This window comes from Lotus japonicus, chromosome 3, assembly GCF_012489685.1.
Source record: "Lotus japonicus ecotype B-129 chromosome 3, LjGifu_v1.2".
Classification (NCBI taxonomy): domain Eukaryota; kingdom Viridiplantae; phylum Streptophyta; class Magnoliopsida; order Fabales; family Fabaceae; genus Lotus; species Lotus japonicus.
The window spans coordinates 71,076,758-71,092,126 of NC_080043.1; the positions used below are offsets into that span (position 1 = coordinate 71,076,758).

Below are 15,369 nucleotides of genomic sequence, written 5' to 3' on the forward strand. Positions count from 1 at the left end.
CCAAATGTTCTAGCAATGAACATTGAAGAAAGGTATAGTACCTAGAGAGTGGAGAATTGCGCTAGAGAGAGAATGAGAATGAGAGAGAGAATGCTGAATTTCATGTATCATTTCATCCAATGAGCAAAAGTCCTCTACAATTGGTAACTCCCCCCTATTTATAGAGTTCGGGCACTATCTCTTGGGCCAATTGGGCCTCCGAAGCCAAGGCCCATCTTAAGGTTAGGGCCCTGCCCCGGGGCGGGCTACATGTTAGGCGTTGCCCCCCTAGGGGCTCGCCCAGTCCACATTTGTTGTGGAGACCTCCCATATTTGGGTCACCCGTTTTTGATCTCACGTTCCAGTCTGTTCAACCCTGAACGTGAGAGGGTGTGTTAGAAGTCCCACATTGGCTAGAGATAGAGCCAAGATAAGCTTTATAAGGGTAGTGCAAACCTCAACTCTTGAGCTAGCTTTTGTGGTTGAGTATAGGCCTCCCAATTTCTAATAACATATTAAAAAAATTCAAGGTCTAATACCGACTTGTTACCTGTTATAGATTTTTTTAGGCCAGGGCCTGATCTTTTTAAACTCGTGCATGGTTTGGTCTGATAGCTTATTTAAAGACTTATTTTATAATAAAATATTTGAGTAGATTGACAAATCTATTTGTATGTCCATAAATTTATAGGCTAATGAGTTAAAACATATTGAGATCACTATATCTTCTAAAAGTTAAAATAAATAGGTCATCAATTCATTCTTGAGGGTTGGGTCATTCGCACTTGCTCTCCCTCTTGGGGGTAAACTTGTAATGTAATGAATAACAGAAAGAAATGTTAAGGAAAGATGTAGAAACTTCTCGCTTTTATTAAAAGAAGTAGTAGAGCAGGAACAACACAATTTTATACCTCAAGCAAAACAATAAGATAAAAAAGTGTGTTATGGAAATAAAAACAACTTAATAAAAAATTTAACAGGCAACAAACCGACACTAAATACATACTATAGTAATAAGAGTACAATTGTACAAGGTCAACTGCAGAACTTGTTTGATTATTTTATTTGCATGATCTATTGATGTGGCTGTGCCTTTTTGTGCACACAGCTATCTTTACAAGTTAAACTGCAATGGATGGTAATGGAACCCGTCGACGATATTCAGCTAGGGCCATCGTTGTAAAATTATTTCTGTACATTGGGTAATGCAGCGTGCAATTTTTCACGTATACTCCAGTAATATCCTGTTATTAGTAAGGCAAACAACAATTAGCAATAGAAACTCCATCCAAACCATCATTAATCAAGTTAGTTACAAAATACAATTAGTAACATGATTAGGCATAAATAAGAGCCATGGATTGAGATGAACCTGTTGGGGCCAATCACCATCTTCAAGCTGAGAATTGATGAGCAATTTTGCAGCACGGTGAAGTGGAGTAGGGTCTCTCTCCGCCTGTGCAATGAATTAGAAAAAAGAACACTTAAGATTCATGGGCAATTACATAGTAGTAAGCATTTTTATTTTAATTTACGTTAAGTGTACCCAAAATCACACACAAACCTGGCCAGCATGAATCAAACCCATAAGAGCCCATGCTGTCTGTACAACATTTGATCGGTTTCCTTCAAGAGGTACATATATCTGCATTATTTTCATTAGTAAGATATGATCATCACTATATCATTAGCATTAATTTATGTACAAGTTGAAGAAGCATTAGAAACTAATAGGTATATAATAATAATCATTAAGGTCTCTCATATTAACTAGAGATATAACTAAATAAGATCTTATAGGGTAGAGCAGTCCCCATCATGAACTAGCTTTTATGGTAAAGCTAGACCAGCCAAACTGAATGCTTGAATATATAATTCTAAAAATTCAGCTCTGGCCTGCCATTCAGCACTCTTGCCGGAGCTCCACCCTCCGGTGAGAACTAGAACCAAAATGCTTGCAACTGCAGGGAGATATCGGCTAGTTTTTTCCGTGGAGGGACTAAAATCAAAATTCACTACAAACACAGGGACCAATTTGACCATTAAGCCTATATTCAATTACAAACCTTTTTTGGGCATGATAGATAACTCTCTCCCCACCCACCATCCTTTGATTGTGTCGTGAGTAGAAATTTAACACCTTTGCGAATGGCAGCACAATTGGCATAAGTTTTGCCAGCTGCTTCTAGACCACCAAGTGCAAACCAAGTACCATAAATGAAGCAAATTCCTGCATTTCCATACCAAGAACCATCTGCTGTTTGTATATCTTCAAAGTAACGAACTGCATTAGCAATGCAATCCTCGATCTCTTTCTTTCTATGCTCTGGATAATGATTCTTGAACAAAACTAAGGCTCCAATTGCTGATCCAGTGCACTCAACCAATTCATGCTCAATTACAATGTCCTCAAAAAATTCTATAGGATTGAGTAGCTGAAAAATAATGACAAAACTAATTAGTTATTTTTTTGGTTACAACAAAACTAATTACTTAGTTTGTTAACTACATAACAACTTTTATCAATTAATAAATACATAGGTACACATGACATCTATTATATTTATTTATAGTACATTAAAGATGAGACGCGAAATCAGACGTTGCAATCTATCTCTATTTTACCATACACCATTATTTTTGCTAACTCAACAATAATTTGACTATCTCAAATGAAACCATAAACCCTAAAATATAATTTAAAAAACAAAAACCCATTTAATTATTAAAACACAATGAAAAGTCTAATAAAAATTGCACAAATCAGTTAAATTATATATACATGTACAAACTAAGGAGAATAAATCCCTGCTTTTTGCCTATACTAATTTAATCTTTGCATGTCATGGGTTTATGTTTAGTTATTCACTAATTGAATACTTACTTCCAGCCACTCCTGAGCTCCTGCTGGCTCCCATACTGCAAAACCACCCTTTTTACTCTATAATGATGAAAAATAGAAAATTTAATCATATAACACTGTAAAATCAAACATCAAATGATCAAATTCCTTTAAGCAAGGAGAAGGATTACTGATTAACTTATTAAATAATTAGAAGCAGATGACAATAAATTTAATATATAGTACTTGCCTGAAGTGACAATAGGAGATTGACAGTATCGAATAACCTTTCAGGCTCTATCTTTTCCCCTACAATCTCTGGAGGCAACATTGACAAAAGTAGACAACACTGAAATTGAACACAAGAATTTCAGCTAGGTTAACATATATTTTTCAGATGAAGATCATTTGTACTTATTTGATGTCTCATTCTTTGTGTGTCCAATAAAATTATGTCAAATACCTTAAGACATTGGTTTTATGAGTCTCATTTCTTATATTACATTTACCTCAACATTTTTAATTAATGTGAGACTCCATACATCATAGTTTCTTTTATATCAAATAGTATTCAAAACTAGCACAAGGGGTGCTAGATCCGCAAGCTACTGCCCAAGACAGGAAATTACATGCGAATTAAAACATAATTGAACTTTCAGACATCACACTGGAATTACTAACAATTCCCCCTCAAATTTGAGTCACCTTCACATTACCATACTTTCCCCTCAGCAGAAGCTATCAACACTTGCGTCGTTGTTCATCAACGAGACACAACCATGCACAAGATTATATACGAAAGAATGAGCCAATAAAGAAGACAGAAAGAAAACACTTGATTTCCAAACATCTTGCTCTCAAGTGTGAGTATATCTCAAGTGAAACCTTTTAATCCACTTAGGTACTTTTAACATGATTGGCTTTGTCATATCAAAGTTTTAGCCCAATAAGAAGCCTAAAGAAGGAGAACCTCCACCAATAAGGTCAACAAAAAAGACCACAAAGAAAATCAGACATTATATCTTCACCAAAAATATTAAGACATTGAGTTTATAAGACTCATTTTCTTTTTGCAAAGGAAATAAGCTTTATTAAAAACAAAGGAAGCATGAGAACACCCCTCTCGTAAAAAAGAAAGAAACAAAGGCCAAGCCAAACAGGCAAAAGCACAAAAACAGAAGAAACGAAGCAGCCCACGCTAAAGAAAGGCAGAGCAACAATAGAGAAGAGGAACAGCACAGCACAAAAAAAGAATTAGAGAAAGTAATAACAAAACATCAGAATGGTGCCCAAGCAACCAACAGAAAAGCCCCCTAAACCCTATCCCTCCACCGGTGAACAATTAAAAAAATGCTATGTAAGCACCAAATCAATAAGTCATTCATTTTTTATTATTGTTTTCACCTTATTCGTTCTTAACCAATGTGAAACTCAAGATGTCACACTTAAATTATCAACCTATGTAGTTAGCTACCTTAAAACCTTCTGCAGTGCAATCAGAAACTTGCCATCCATGGTCTTGATCAGAAAAGGTCCATGCTCCTTTGGAAATATGGCGATGCATACTCTTAAAATCTCCTGAAGGGTTGTCCTTAACCTGTGGAATAAGATTACCCATTTAATGCTGCAAGGTAAAGCTAGCACACATCGCTCAATAGTCAAAACAATGCTAAGTATAATGTCAGCTTGAAAGTAATCAGTTAATTTTCATTTTGCTGATTAAGCCACTGCATAGAAAAGCCATAGGGAACCGAAATATCTTTTTAATGAATTGCATAATTTGGTAAATGAAGGAAGCAGAGTTATATGATAATGTCACATAAAATTAAGCAGACCTGAGAATTCTTGATAAAATCATGTCCTTTTGCAAGTGCGGGACCGAGTTCGTCAATTAGGTTAGTAGAAAGCAGAGCTTGAACAGCGAAACCAGCATCCCATTCTTGGCTACCAAAACTCTGCATTAATTAATTAATATCACATTGGTTATATTAACATTGTCAAAAAATAATAATGATTATATGTAGTTAATTTTTATTCAAATATGATGATGTAATATACACACCTGCATGCACATTCCATCTTCTGCAAGCCACAAGTAATCCGGGACCCTGGCAAGATGTCTCTTGAAAGCAATTCCGTTCGGATCTTCCACCCAACAAGCAAGCATGCATAAAACCTGAGAGATATATACATGTATCTTTGAAAATCCTTCACAATTGTTTTAAAGCTAGAATTAATTTTGTATATAAATTTCTATGAGTAGCTTTTAAATTTCAGAATTTTATCATGAAAAAAGAGTTTGATTCATGCATTCTATAAATACAAGATATGCTTTATTGTTATGGTACCTACCTTTTCCACGCACCCAATGGTAATGTATCGACTATTATGATCTTCATAATGGATATGTTTCATTGTTACTTGAAGGGCTCTTTCTCTGATCAGCTTGTTGAAAGGCCAACGAGTCAAGAATGGCTCAGTGAATAAGTATAAACTATCCCATATCAGATCTTGTATCAAAGGATTGGGATAGTAAAGATCTTCCTGTGATACATAAAATAGACCATTATTTAACTATCCCTCCCATGATCATATAGAGGATATATGTATATATTACACATTGTGATTAGTTGGAGACTATGTGTCATACCTTTGCACATTGATGACGTGCCTTCTTCCAATTAACTTTTTCATAAGGTTGAGTAAAGAGTTCTTCTCTCAACTGTAAGATGAGTGGTGTTATTGGACCCACAAATCTCTTCCCATACAAGTAAGACATAGGCATGTACACCAATCGGCAATAACACCACATTTTAGCTGCAATCAATTAAGTTGAAAATATGAGTAGAAATGTAGAATAAACTCTCAATTCAATAATTCAGATATACATTGTTCCAAAAAGAGTGACAACATTAATGTTAATCACTTCAACCTGGATGCATAGGAAGAAATGAAGGAAGGATCCAAAATTCTGGAGGCATTGGATTGGTTCCGCTCCAATCAAATATACCAAGTATCTACAGATGCAGGATTCATTCAAATAAGTAACATACTACATGCCTTTTAGTTTGGGTATATATTAGTATATATAAATATGAAAGATACCGAAAGCCATGTCTTCCCCCAAGAAGCTATGTGTGTCGCGCCCCCATGATCATGAATCCATTTTCTTGCTCTTGCACAAGCATTGTCTTGACCTCCATCAGGTCCTTCTCCAAGTATTCGCATGCATATGTAGTTGAGTACAGTACAAAACATGGTGCTATGACCCTCTATGTGTAGTCCCCACCCTCCATCTTCATTCTTCAAATCAAAGCACAACATGATCAATATTAATTAGTTGTTCATTGTTGGCATGAGCGAATTTTAAATTTCATGGCTAAGAAAAAGGGGCAAGTTAATTAATTAATAAAAGAACTTGGATAACAATTCCATCCGAGTTAGTTTGTGTATGGAAAAAAAACCACTGGGAAAGCTAGATAAATAAAAAGTTAATTGCTTGTTGAAATTGAATAAGTATACCTGATGAACGTATGTGTAACGAAGAATCTCTTTGCGGTACACTTCTGGGAATACAGAATCAAGATGACCTGTTATGTACATACAAAAGATCTGCAATGTTTTGAGGAGCAAGTAGAAAACTGATTAGTAGAAACTCATATATATGGTTTATATGTGTTTTTTAATAGTCCTTGAAAATCTAAACATATTAAATTGTGAATTGAAAATCTAAAGTAGTTTGCCGTTGAGTTTAACAAAAGAATACAAGAGGAGCACGTCCTGCCATGGTGTGCGCCGTGGCTGCGGTTTGCAAGGCCATGGCTCCATAAGATTATTTAGTTCTGATATGTTTCTTTTATCTTATCGTAATCACAACAAGAAAATAAGTTATTACCAATGACTTTTTACGACTTTTTAAAAATCGTCACAAAATCTCGCTGTTATTTATGGTCGGACCATCATAACATGTTTTCTAAAAAAATTAAAAAAAAACATCTTGTCGACAACCTGGCCCGTCTGCCGGTTTAGTTATCGTTAAGTTACTAATGATTTTACCTATCGGTAATTCAAAATAAAATAACAAAAGAACACAATAGAAGAGAAACTCTCTAACAAATTGACATGTGAAATTTGCTATCTAACAAATTGACACGTGAATTTTTTCTTATGAGATTGAACCAGGAGCTGTTACCTCACAAAATCAGTCTTATAGAAGTTTTTCTTTTCTAATATATATTGATTATTGAATTTTTTTCCTGATTACCGACCGCTTCTGACGGTTAGAAATAAGATTTTTTTTCTTGTAGTGAATGTTTTATAATAATAATAATAATAATAATAATAATAATAATAGAAAATATTATATTGAGTAGTTGCACTCACCAAGGGAGGCGTGAAAAGCAGAGGACCAGCAATTTGAGCAGGCCAATGGCCATCACTGGTCTGTAATCCTGCTAGGTGATGTGCGGCCCTTCTCACAGTTGTTGTCACTTTATCGTATGTTACCTTCTCTCCATCCTCTATCTTCACACTCGGTATTGTTTGTTTGAAGTTATTTTCCCTCATAACCTACACAAAACAGGGAAGCAAAAATAGAATAAAAGTTATATTTTTAGATGAGAAAAAAAATGATATCATATGGTAAGAGTGATATCATATGGTAAGAGTTAGGAAACATAAGAGTTGAGAGAGATAAGAAGGAAGAACCAGGGTTCGAACCCTGATAAATGACTAATTTACTAACATTATTAACGACTAACATTTGCGTATAAAAAATATATATAGAAGAAAAACCCATGACTTTGATTAACATTTGCCAAATAGAGGATGACTTAGGGGTGCAAAGACCCATCTCAAACTCATCCCCGTAGTTACCCTGATGTAATAATTAATAACTTGAATCATAATAGCAATATAATAATAATGTTTAACTCATTTGTTTTACTAAAAATATGATTTAAATAATAATAATTATATATTTATACATTTTTTGGATGCTAAGATTTTTTTTTTAAATATTGTAAAAAAAATATTGTATTTTGATAAATATTTACCAATTTGGCCATGTAGGATGTCTTGGTGGTTACCCTTTGCAAAAAACTCCTCATATGTGACGTTTTCTTTATGACAAAGGCGCCTAGAAGTAAGAGTTTCTGTACTCAATAATTGCATCATCATTATGTCGACTAAAGACTCCTAAAGTGAGAAGTTCTGCTGTCACGTTAGACTCCTAGAACGAGGCACCACTATTCAGAGAAAACTTCTCATGTATCAAATTAGTCTCCTCATAAGAGGAGTCTTTTTTTCAAACGCGTGAAACAAGGCCAACTATTTTTCACGGCTCACAAGACTAAAAGTAAATCTACACATAATAAATCCAGTTGAAAATATGTAATCGTAGTTATTTTTCTATTAAAACCTGTTCCAAAAATTACAGCATAAAATCATTACAATTGATATTTTAGGGTGTTCTCATCAAATTAATACATAGGTACTTTCTATTGGAAAAAATTTCATGATAATAATATACTTGTAGCAATTTATCTGAAATCGTTTTAAAAACTTATTCTAATTTATTTGTTGTTTTAAAAATTTAAGACAATAATATTGATTGCCACTTTTTTATCGTATTTTTTTTCATCTATTTAATTTTATAAGTTTTATTAAAAATAACACATTTGATATGATTGGATCATTTCACACATAAATTAGAGGAATGCAGTGATTTTTGTGGCTGCTTTATAGAGTGTTTAAGGTGACCTAAGAGCATGGTATTGGGTCGTCAATCGTGGTAGTTGGAATATGCTTGGCGTATTCTCTCTTCGGCTGGTCACCTTCGTTGGATCAATTCGTCAAATTTAATTCTCATGTTAGCTTTGATCCATCAAATCATTACAACGGATTTACAATTGATTTTTTGATGTAATGATGTTATGTTTTAATGATTTTAAGTTGTAATTTGGAACAGGTTTTGATGGAAAAATAGCTACGATTACATGTTTTCAACTGGATTTATGTGGGGATTTACTTCTATTCTTGAATTCGTTTCACGCGTTTGAAAAATTTGTATCCCTAAGTGGGAGAGTGGTGTTTCTCAAGGCCATTTTTCAATGTATTACATGATATTATTTAAAGCCCCGGTGGGTATATATGGTTGGACATTTTGAAAAGCTAATGATGGGGAAGCATTTAAGGGAAACGAAAGGTATTTTGGATCGTCTGGGAGCAAATATGCAAGGATGCTCAATTAGGAGGCCTTGGTCTTGGCTTCCTTAGATGGAGGAACAAGGTATGAGCCTATGAGGATTTTGTTTTGGAAATTTTGTCTGTTTATGGATGGATCCTTGGGTAGGCCTGCTGCCTCTGCACATGTCCTTCCCACGTATGTATGCTCTAGTTGTTAATAAGAATGTTACTGCCAATAAGGTGGGAGTCTGCAATGGTCTAAGATGAACATGGGAGGTTTCTTATGGCAATTAACTCTTATTTACCTAGCATAAGTGCCGGGGGAGTATTCCCGGTTAACGAAATCTGCAAATTGATGAAGCGAAATCCTATTGAGTTAGGAAGCTTTGACCATCCCCAAGCAAGTTTGCAAAATTATCCCACCAAAGGTGATCTTGTTCTTTTAGCAGACAACATTGAACAAGCTAGGTTGCGGTGAAGATGAATTTGATGACGCGCGAACTGGTTATAGAGACCGAAGGCCGGTGTAGCATTTGTAGTATTATCCCTGAAACTACGGGTCATCTGATGGTGAGTTTTGAGATGACTTGAAAATATGGGTTGGCATTTTGTACAGAGAAGGGATGTCATGGTGCTGCCATCAATAGTTTCAAAATTTAATGCTAGAATCACTCGTTCAACAGGCCAAATCTGATCTGACGCTTTGGGAGATGATCCCTTATGCAGTATGTTGGTAGGTGTGGCTAGCTAACTCGTAACGATCTGGTGTATAATAGATATGTAGTGTAAAATGGTTTTGTACATAATAACTTTTACTTCAAAATTTTAATTAAAATAAAAAATATTTTCTTATGTGGCCTAATCCAATTATATGACTGTGTAAATAATAAAGTTTACATAATGATACGCACACTACACCTTTAATCTATTTTTGAATAATTTAAACTTTTATATATACACAGCATGACTGCATGAAAATTTTCTATTTCCTTAAGCACTATGGTGCAAGCTCAAGATACCTGAAACCGCCAAAGTCGGTCGCCACAAGTCTTGACCTTGTAGCGGTTGTTATAGAAATCCTGACGAGCTTCTTCAACCTGAGCTCGTTCCTCAGGAGTACCTGCATCAGGATCATACTCCCATGTCTGCCTTCCCACGAAGTTGTTGATGCTGAATATGTAAGGATTCTTGCCACCATCTGCTACCTTCAGCTTCCACATGATCTTCTTCTTAACTCTGTGTGTGTCAACTCATCATTTGCCCAAACGAGCTTAAATAATAAATACTAGTGAGCCTTAGACAACGTGAGATGAGGTGAGAGAGTGTTTCCTAGGATAATTGTTTGGTGAAAACACTCAATTGCTAGACACCCAGAGAGAGAAAGAAATAAGAGAAATTTTTGTATGGGCACGAACCCAAGACAGTATCTTTCGACACATCCAGTAAAAAAAATGACATATCATTAAAACAAAAATCTAAGAATGCAAATTGTAATGAACATGATATATTATGTGATACGATAAAACAAAAAAATGTGGTATTTAACATGGTGTATTTATTATTGATGGTTCACTAATGATAACCCTTTGGCTTAATGTTGCTGGTCAACTGTTCCCCATGCACGTTTTTCACGTGCATATGTGCTCAGAGGGTATGAAAACGAACACTTAAGTAGCTATCAATGTAGGTATAAGAATGAGTACAATTTTTTTTTGAGTAATGTTACTTATACACCTCTCTTTTGAGGTGGAAGATGTGGAATGATGAGAGAGATAGGAAGAAAAGGAAAAGTAAGAGAGAGAAAGTATGAGATGTGATAGATGGTAAGAGGAGAGAGATAGAAACAAAAAAATGTGGAAATGAAGTGTTTTAAAAATAAGGTGTGTATATATCATTACTGATTTTTTTTTTAAACGCGAGTATATATGGGTGCGTAGCCCAGCTACCAGACCCTATTTATTATTTATTGTCATCCTTATCAGAAAAGGAGAGAAAAAAGAGAATAAAGAAAACATAATATATCTTATATATAATGTAATAAAATGTGAGAAATGGAAAGAAAAATGGGGTGTTTGATTGGTGTTTAAACGATTGATGTGCTCTATGTATGAAAACTAGAGTTTTTAACAATAAAAAAAGTTAAGATTTTTAAAGTGTGTTCATACGGAACTTTTCTGTTAGAAAGAAAAAAAGAAAAAACCTATACAGTTAGGTGATGTCAAGACTTTTGTAACAAAAAAAAAGGCTTAATTCCAGTTTGGGTCCTTAATGTTTCAGAAATGTGCGATTTGTGTCCCCCGTGTTTAAAACGTGCGGTCAAGCTCCCTGACGTTTCTAAAACGTGCGATCGAAGCCCTTCCGTCCATATCCGTTTGGTTCCTTCTGTTGACCAAACGGAGCTGCGTCCACGTGTAATAAAACGAGCGAATTTACTCTCTGATCTTTCATCTTTGTGCAATTTTCCTCCCTAATGTTTAAAAACAGAATTCCAAAAAATAAATCTTTAACAGATTGTAACAAAAAAAATCATTAATTTGTTTCAGAAAAAAAAAACATATCATTAATCTTGAATGAAAACAAATCATTCATTACCAAAGTAACACAACCTGAAACAGATTCAAATCAACAACAATTCAAGAAAAAAAATTGAATCTTCAATTCATGTTCGTTAACAAAATAACAGCTTTATCAAGAATTAATAGTAATAACAATTTTCAAACACACACATTTCTCTCCATTTTTCATGAAAAAACAGATCCAGCACAAAAAAAACACATAAATAATGCAAGAAACTAGAAATCCAGGAAGATGATGTCCTCACTGAAGTTGTGAGAGTTGGGATTTAGGGATTTGAACATAAAAAATTGATGTCGATTTTGTAGATGTGGGTTTTGTAATGGAGAATAGCAGGTTCAGATCTAAAGGAGAAGAAGAAGATAGTGAGTTCAGAAGGAAGAGGTGGTGGTTTGGGGTTTGTTGTATATGGTAGACCTTGGTGGTTATGGCTATGGTGAAGAGAGTGAAATTACAGGTGAAAAAGATGAACTGATTTGGATTTTTTATATTTTATATTTAGTTATATTCTGATATTATTTAGTTTTTTAATTAAATTGTTTTATTTTAAATTTTATTGAAACATGAGGGAGTAAATTCACTCGTTTTAAACATTAGGGAGACAAATTGTACAAAGATGAAAGATGAGGGGGTAAATTCGCTCGTTTTATTACATGTGGACGCAACTCCGTTTGGTCAACAGACGGAACCAAACGGATATGGACGGAAGGGCTTCGATCGCACATTTTAGAAACGTCGGAGCGCTTGACCGCACGTTTTAAACACGGGGGACGCAAATCGCACATTTCTGAAACATCAGGGGCCCAAACTGAAATTAAGCCAAAAAAAAAAAAGATGTCAAGACTTTTTTTCGATAGAGATAAGATTACTTGCACTGATACATCAAATTTGTATATATCTACCGTCAGTTAGAAGAAAAAATGAGCTAGATCAGATATCAAGACTTTTTTTTTTGAACTTTAGATATCAAGACTTTCTTTAACTTTGATGGATTGTTATTTTTATAAAATTACTTGCATTGATACATCACATTTCGTAAGTTAGAAGAAAAAAATGAGTTAGACGTCAAGACTTTTTTCCATGGATTATTAGTTGAGTTTAATGAATATGCGCTATTAATGTTAAACAGTTTTACATTAACACTAGATATTATTCTAAATCAATAATAATAAACAATATTAACACTACAATACTATGTTTTTTCACAGGAAGTATACTATCTGGGCTCATTCTGTGGTGATATCGAGCAAGGAGGGAGTAACTGTGAGTGTTTTAGCTTGACATATATATGTTTTTGGTTTCTGATTTTATTGTTAGTGTTAGTAAAATTTGAAGAACCTTGTGTAGAAATGGAAGTTCTCTTTTTATAGTATATAGATTGATTTTTGTTCTATGAGATATTCATATAGAAAAGCATAAGATAGACTATAGAATAGTTATTTACCTGATGAATCCACATCAAGCACAATTTTTTTCCAGCCCTGAGCCTTGCAATGATTGTCCTATAGAGAAATTCAAGAGAATTAAGTTTAGTGATAATAAAATGTAAAAAGACAATAAAAATTGAAACCTTCTTGTCAATTAGATTTAGAACCATATCAGTGATAATTAATTTTTTCCCTATATATATTCAGAGTGTCCTATATCCATGAAACTCGTACTTCTATTTTCCAATATTATATTGGAGGATAGATCACTGAGGAATGTAAGTTCTTTGTTGCCGTTAATGATCTTTCTCCTGACACAAAGAAAGAAGAAATGAGTAAAACAAAAAAAAGATTTAAAATTAGCTAATGTAATAAAAAATGACATACTTGTTTAAGGCTGATGAAGTCTAAGATATCTATAACTTGAGTGTGTGAGTAATTTCTTTATATAGAGATACACAATAATTAAATGCATGGTTTTATAATTAAGTTTATATTTATTTATTTATTTAATGTAGGTGACTGGATAACTTTTGGACTTTGGCAATTTTATTTAGTTTCTGTATAATCAGTTACAAAATATGTCAGTTATAGAAATTGTTAGAAAATGGTTTGTTCTGAGTCTATTCTCTGTGGCTGTTATTGATATCATGAGTGGTGAGTTGTTGATGCTTTATGCAGTAATGAATCCCCTGTATCTATAGTCTCACATTTATTTTTTATAAGTTCGGGTTTACATCATGAAGGATAATTACTAAATCACATGAAAAATGAAAAGTCATTGGTTTAATTTGTTTGCAGGGAAAAACTGTTAGGTGAATAGGTCTTTCTTCAAGGCAATGTGTAACTGAAAAAAATTCAACATGAATAGGTGGAAAGCAAACTTGTGTGGTCTTCAAGGCAATGTGTAACTGAAAATGAATTGGTGGAAAGCAAGCTCGTGGGATCTTCAAGGAAATGTGCAACTGAAAATTGATATTAATTTATTCATTAACACATTGTTTATTTAAAGTTATCTCTCAAGCTTCCTTTTAGTGAGTATCCACTTTGTGCCTTCAAACACATGTAGGCAATACATTTTGCCCATCCATAAAAACTGCCCGGTTAACCAATGTTATATTATCTATCTATCTATAAACTATATAAAGGGAGAGTTTTTGCAGCCTTGGGGGTAAATCTGTCAATCAATAAATAATTTCAAAGACTATGAAGTTTGGTCATGGTTATTTTAGTCAAAATGTCTTTTATTTCATCTAGATTCAATCTCAACCGTTGATTGACAATACGTTATAAGTTAAGGATCAAATCTAGACCTTTGAAATCGACCAGCAATCTTGATCTACTTGACGTTTTGGTTTTCCTTCCATTTTCATATTTCCACCTTCTCAAGTCGTCCGTTTAACCGTTTTCATTCTTGCCGCACTTTTAATAGCATAGCCCGTTTTCCCTTTCATATCTTCCGTTTTCCACCTCCTTCTCATCCATGGTCTCTAACACCTTCACAGCCGTCCAACGAGAAGGTGAAGATGGACGCCACGGAGAACATTTGAACGCGCCATAGTGGGACCGGACGAGGGTAACATCAAAGAATTTGGGTGATGAGAAGCCTGCAGCCGAGGAAAAAGAGGCAGCAGATGGAAACAAGGAAAGCCCTGTTAATGAAAGTGAAGAAAAGGATCCTGAGGATAAGGTTAATAATCTTCAAAATTTCTCCAATTAATCTTGATTTTGCTTCTTCTGAATTTTATGCATTTCATTATCCAGAGACTAACATGAGAGTTGTGTCTTGTGATTGAATGATAAATCATTCAAGTTCATCTTACGAATTGCATGGGATTCTTTACTAGAAAGAAACTCTTGCTCAGCATTGTTTTCTTGATTATGAAATGGTGTTTTCATCCAGTGTTGGTTTACCTTTTAAAAGTATTAGAGACTTGATCTGCATGTATTATTTTTGCTCATATAGTTTCTGAATTAAGTGTTACATGTTGAATTTATATTCTATTGGCTTCTATTTGTCCTTCTCTAAATGCAATCTAAACTGTGATAGGAGATGACACTGGAAGAATATGAGAAGGTGCTGGAAGAGAAAAGAAAAGCCCTGCAAGCACTCAAGACTGAAGTGAGAAAGGTGGATGCAAAGGAGTTTGAATCAATGCAGCCACTTTCCACAAGAAAGACAATGATGAGATCTTTGCTAAATTGGTAAGAATTTTCTCCCTTTCACCATTCTAACTTTTAGTTTATATTATATTACTGAACTGATGCCTATAAATATGTCTTTACACCTTTAATTTCTGTCCAGGGATCTGACAAGGATAAGTGCAGAGATGCTATTGAGAAGGAGAAATCAAAGAAGGT

At 34.2% G+C, this 15,369-nt stretch overlaps 1 protein-coding gene and 1 long non-coding RNA gene across 3 annotated transcripts; one reads left to right on the top strand and one right to left on the bottom strand.

Annotated features, from left to right (window-relative positions):
- Positions 1-829: 829 nt before the first annotated feature.
- On the bottom strand, positions 830-10,483 carry LOC130745618 (beta-amyrin synthase-like). 2 transcript variants are annotated; one of them, XM_057597969.1, is made up of 16 exons: positions 10,027-10,480; positions 7,205-7,390; positions 6,344-6,433; positions 5,927-6,124; positions 5,754-5,838; positions 5,472-5,638; positions 5,174-5,365; positions 4,884-4,997; positions 4,657-4,776; positions 4,296-4,418; positions 3,072-3,170; positions 2,864-2,920; positions 2,046-2,414; positions 1,544-1,624; positions 1,352-1,435; positions 830-1,223 (listed from the first exon to the last, which is right to left on the bottom strand). In XM_057597969.1, the coding sequence occupies exons 1-16, from the start codon at positions 10,225-10,227 to the stop codon at positions 1,101-1,103; spliced, it is 2,289 nt and encodes a 762-aa protein (XP_057453952.1). In that variant the 5' UTR covers positions 10,228-10,480; the 3' UTR covers positions 830-1,100. The 2 variants fall into 2 exon arrangements, 1 of the variants encoding a protein (XP_057453952.1); XR_009021828.1 differs by lacking the exon at positions 830-1,223 and having other exon boundaries at positions 1,544-1,626; positions 2,047-2,414; positions 10,027-10,483.
- A 4,046-nt stretch (positions 10,484-14,529) lies between these two features.
- On the top strand, positions 14,530-15,369 carry LOC130743256 (uncharacterized). Its single transcript, XR_009021402.1, has 3 exons — positions 14,530-14,698; positions 15,059-15,213; positions 15,314-15,369. It is a non-coding gene; the product is annotated as an uncharacterized LOC130743256 (long non-coding RNA).

What these genes read in the sequence shown, in the direction of transcription:
- LOC130745618 (XM_057597969.1), bottom strand. Translation starts at nt 10,227, where the DNA reads ATGTGGAAGCTGAAGGTAGCAGATGGTGGCAAGAATCCTTACATATTC. An exon ending in GTTACACATACGTTCATCAG is followed by an intron (nt 6,125 to 6,343) that starts GTATACTTATTC and finishes TTTGATTTGAAG; the next exon opens with AATGAAGATGGAGGGTGGGG. An exon ending in ATCTCCTATTGTCACTTCAG is followed by an intron (nt 2,921 to 3,071) that starts GCAAGTACTATA and finishes TCATCATTATAG; the next exon opens with AGTAAAAAGGGTGGTTTTGC.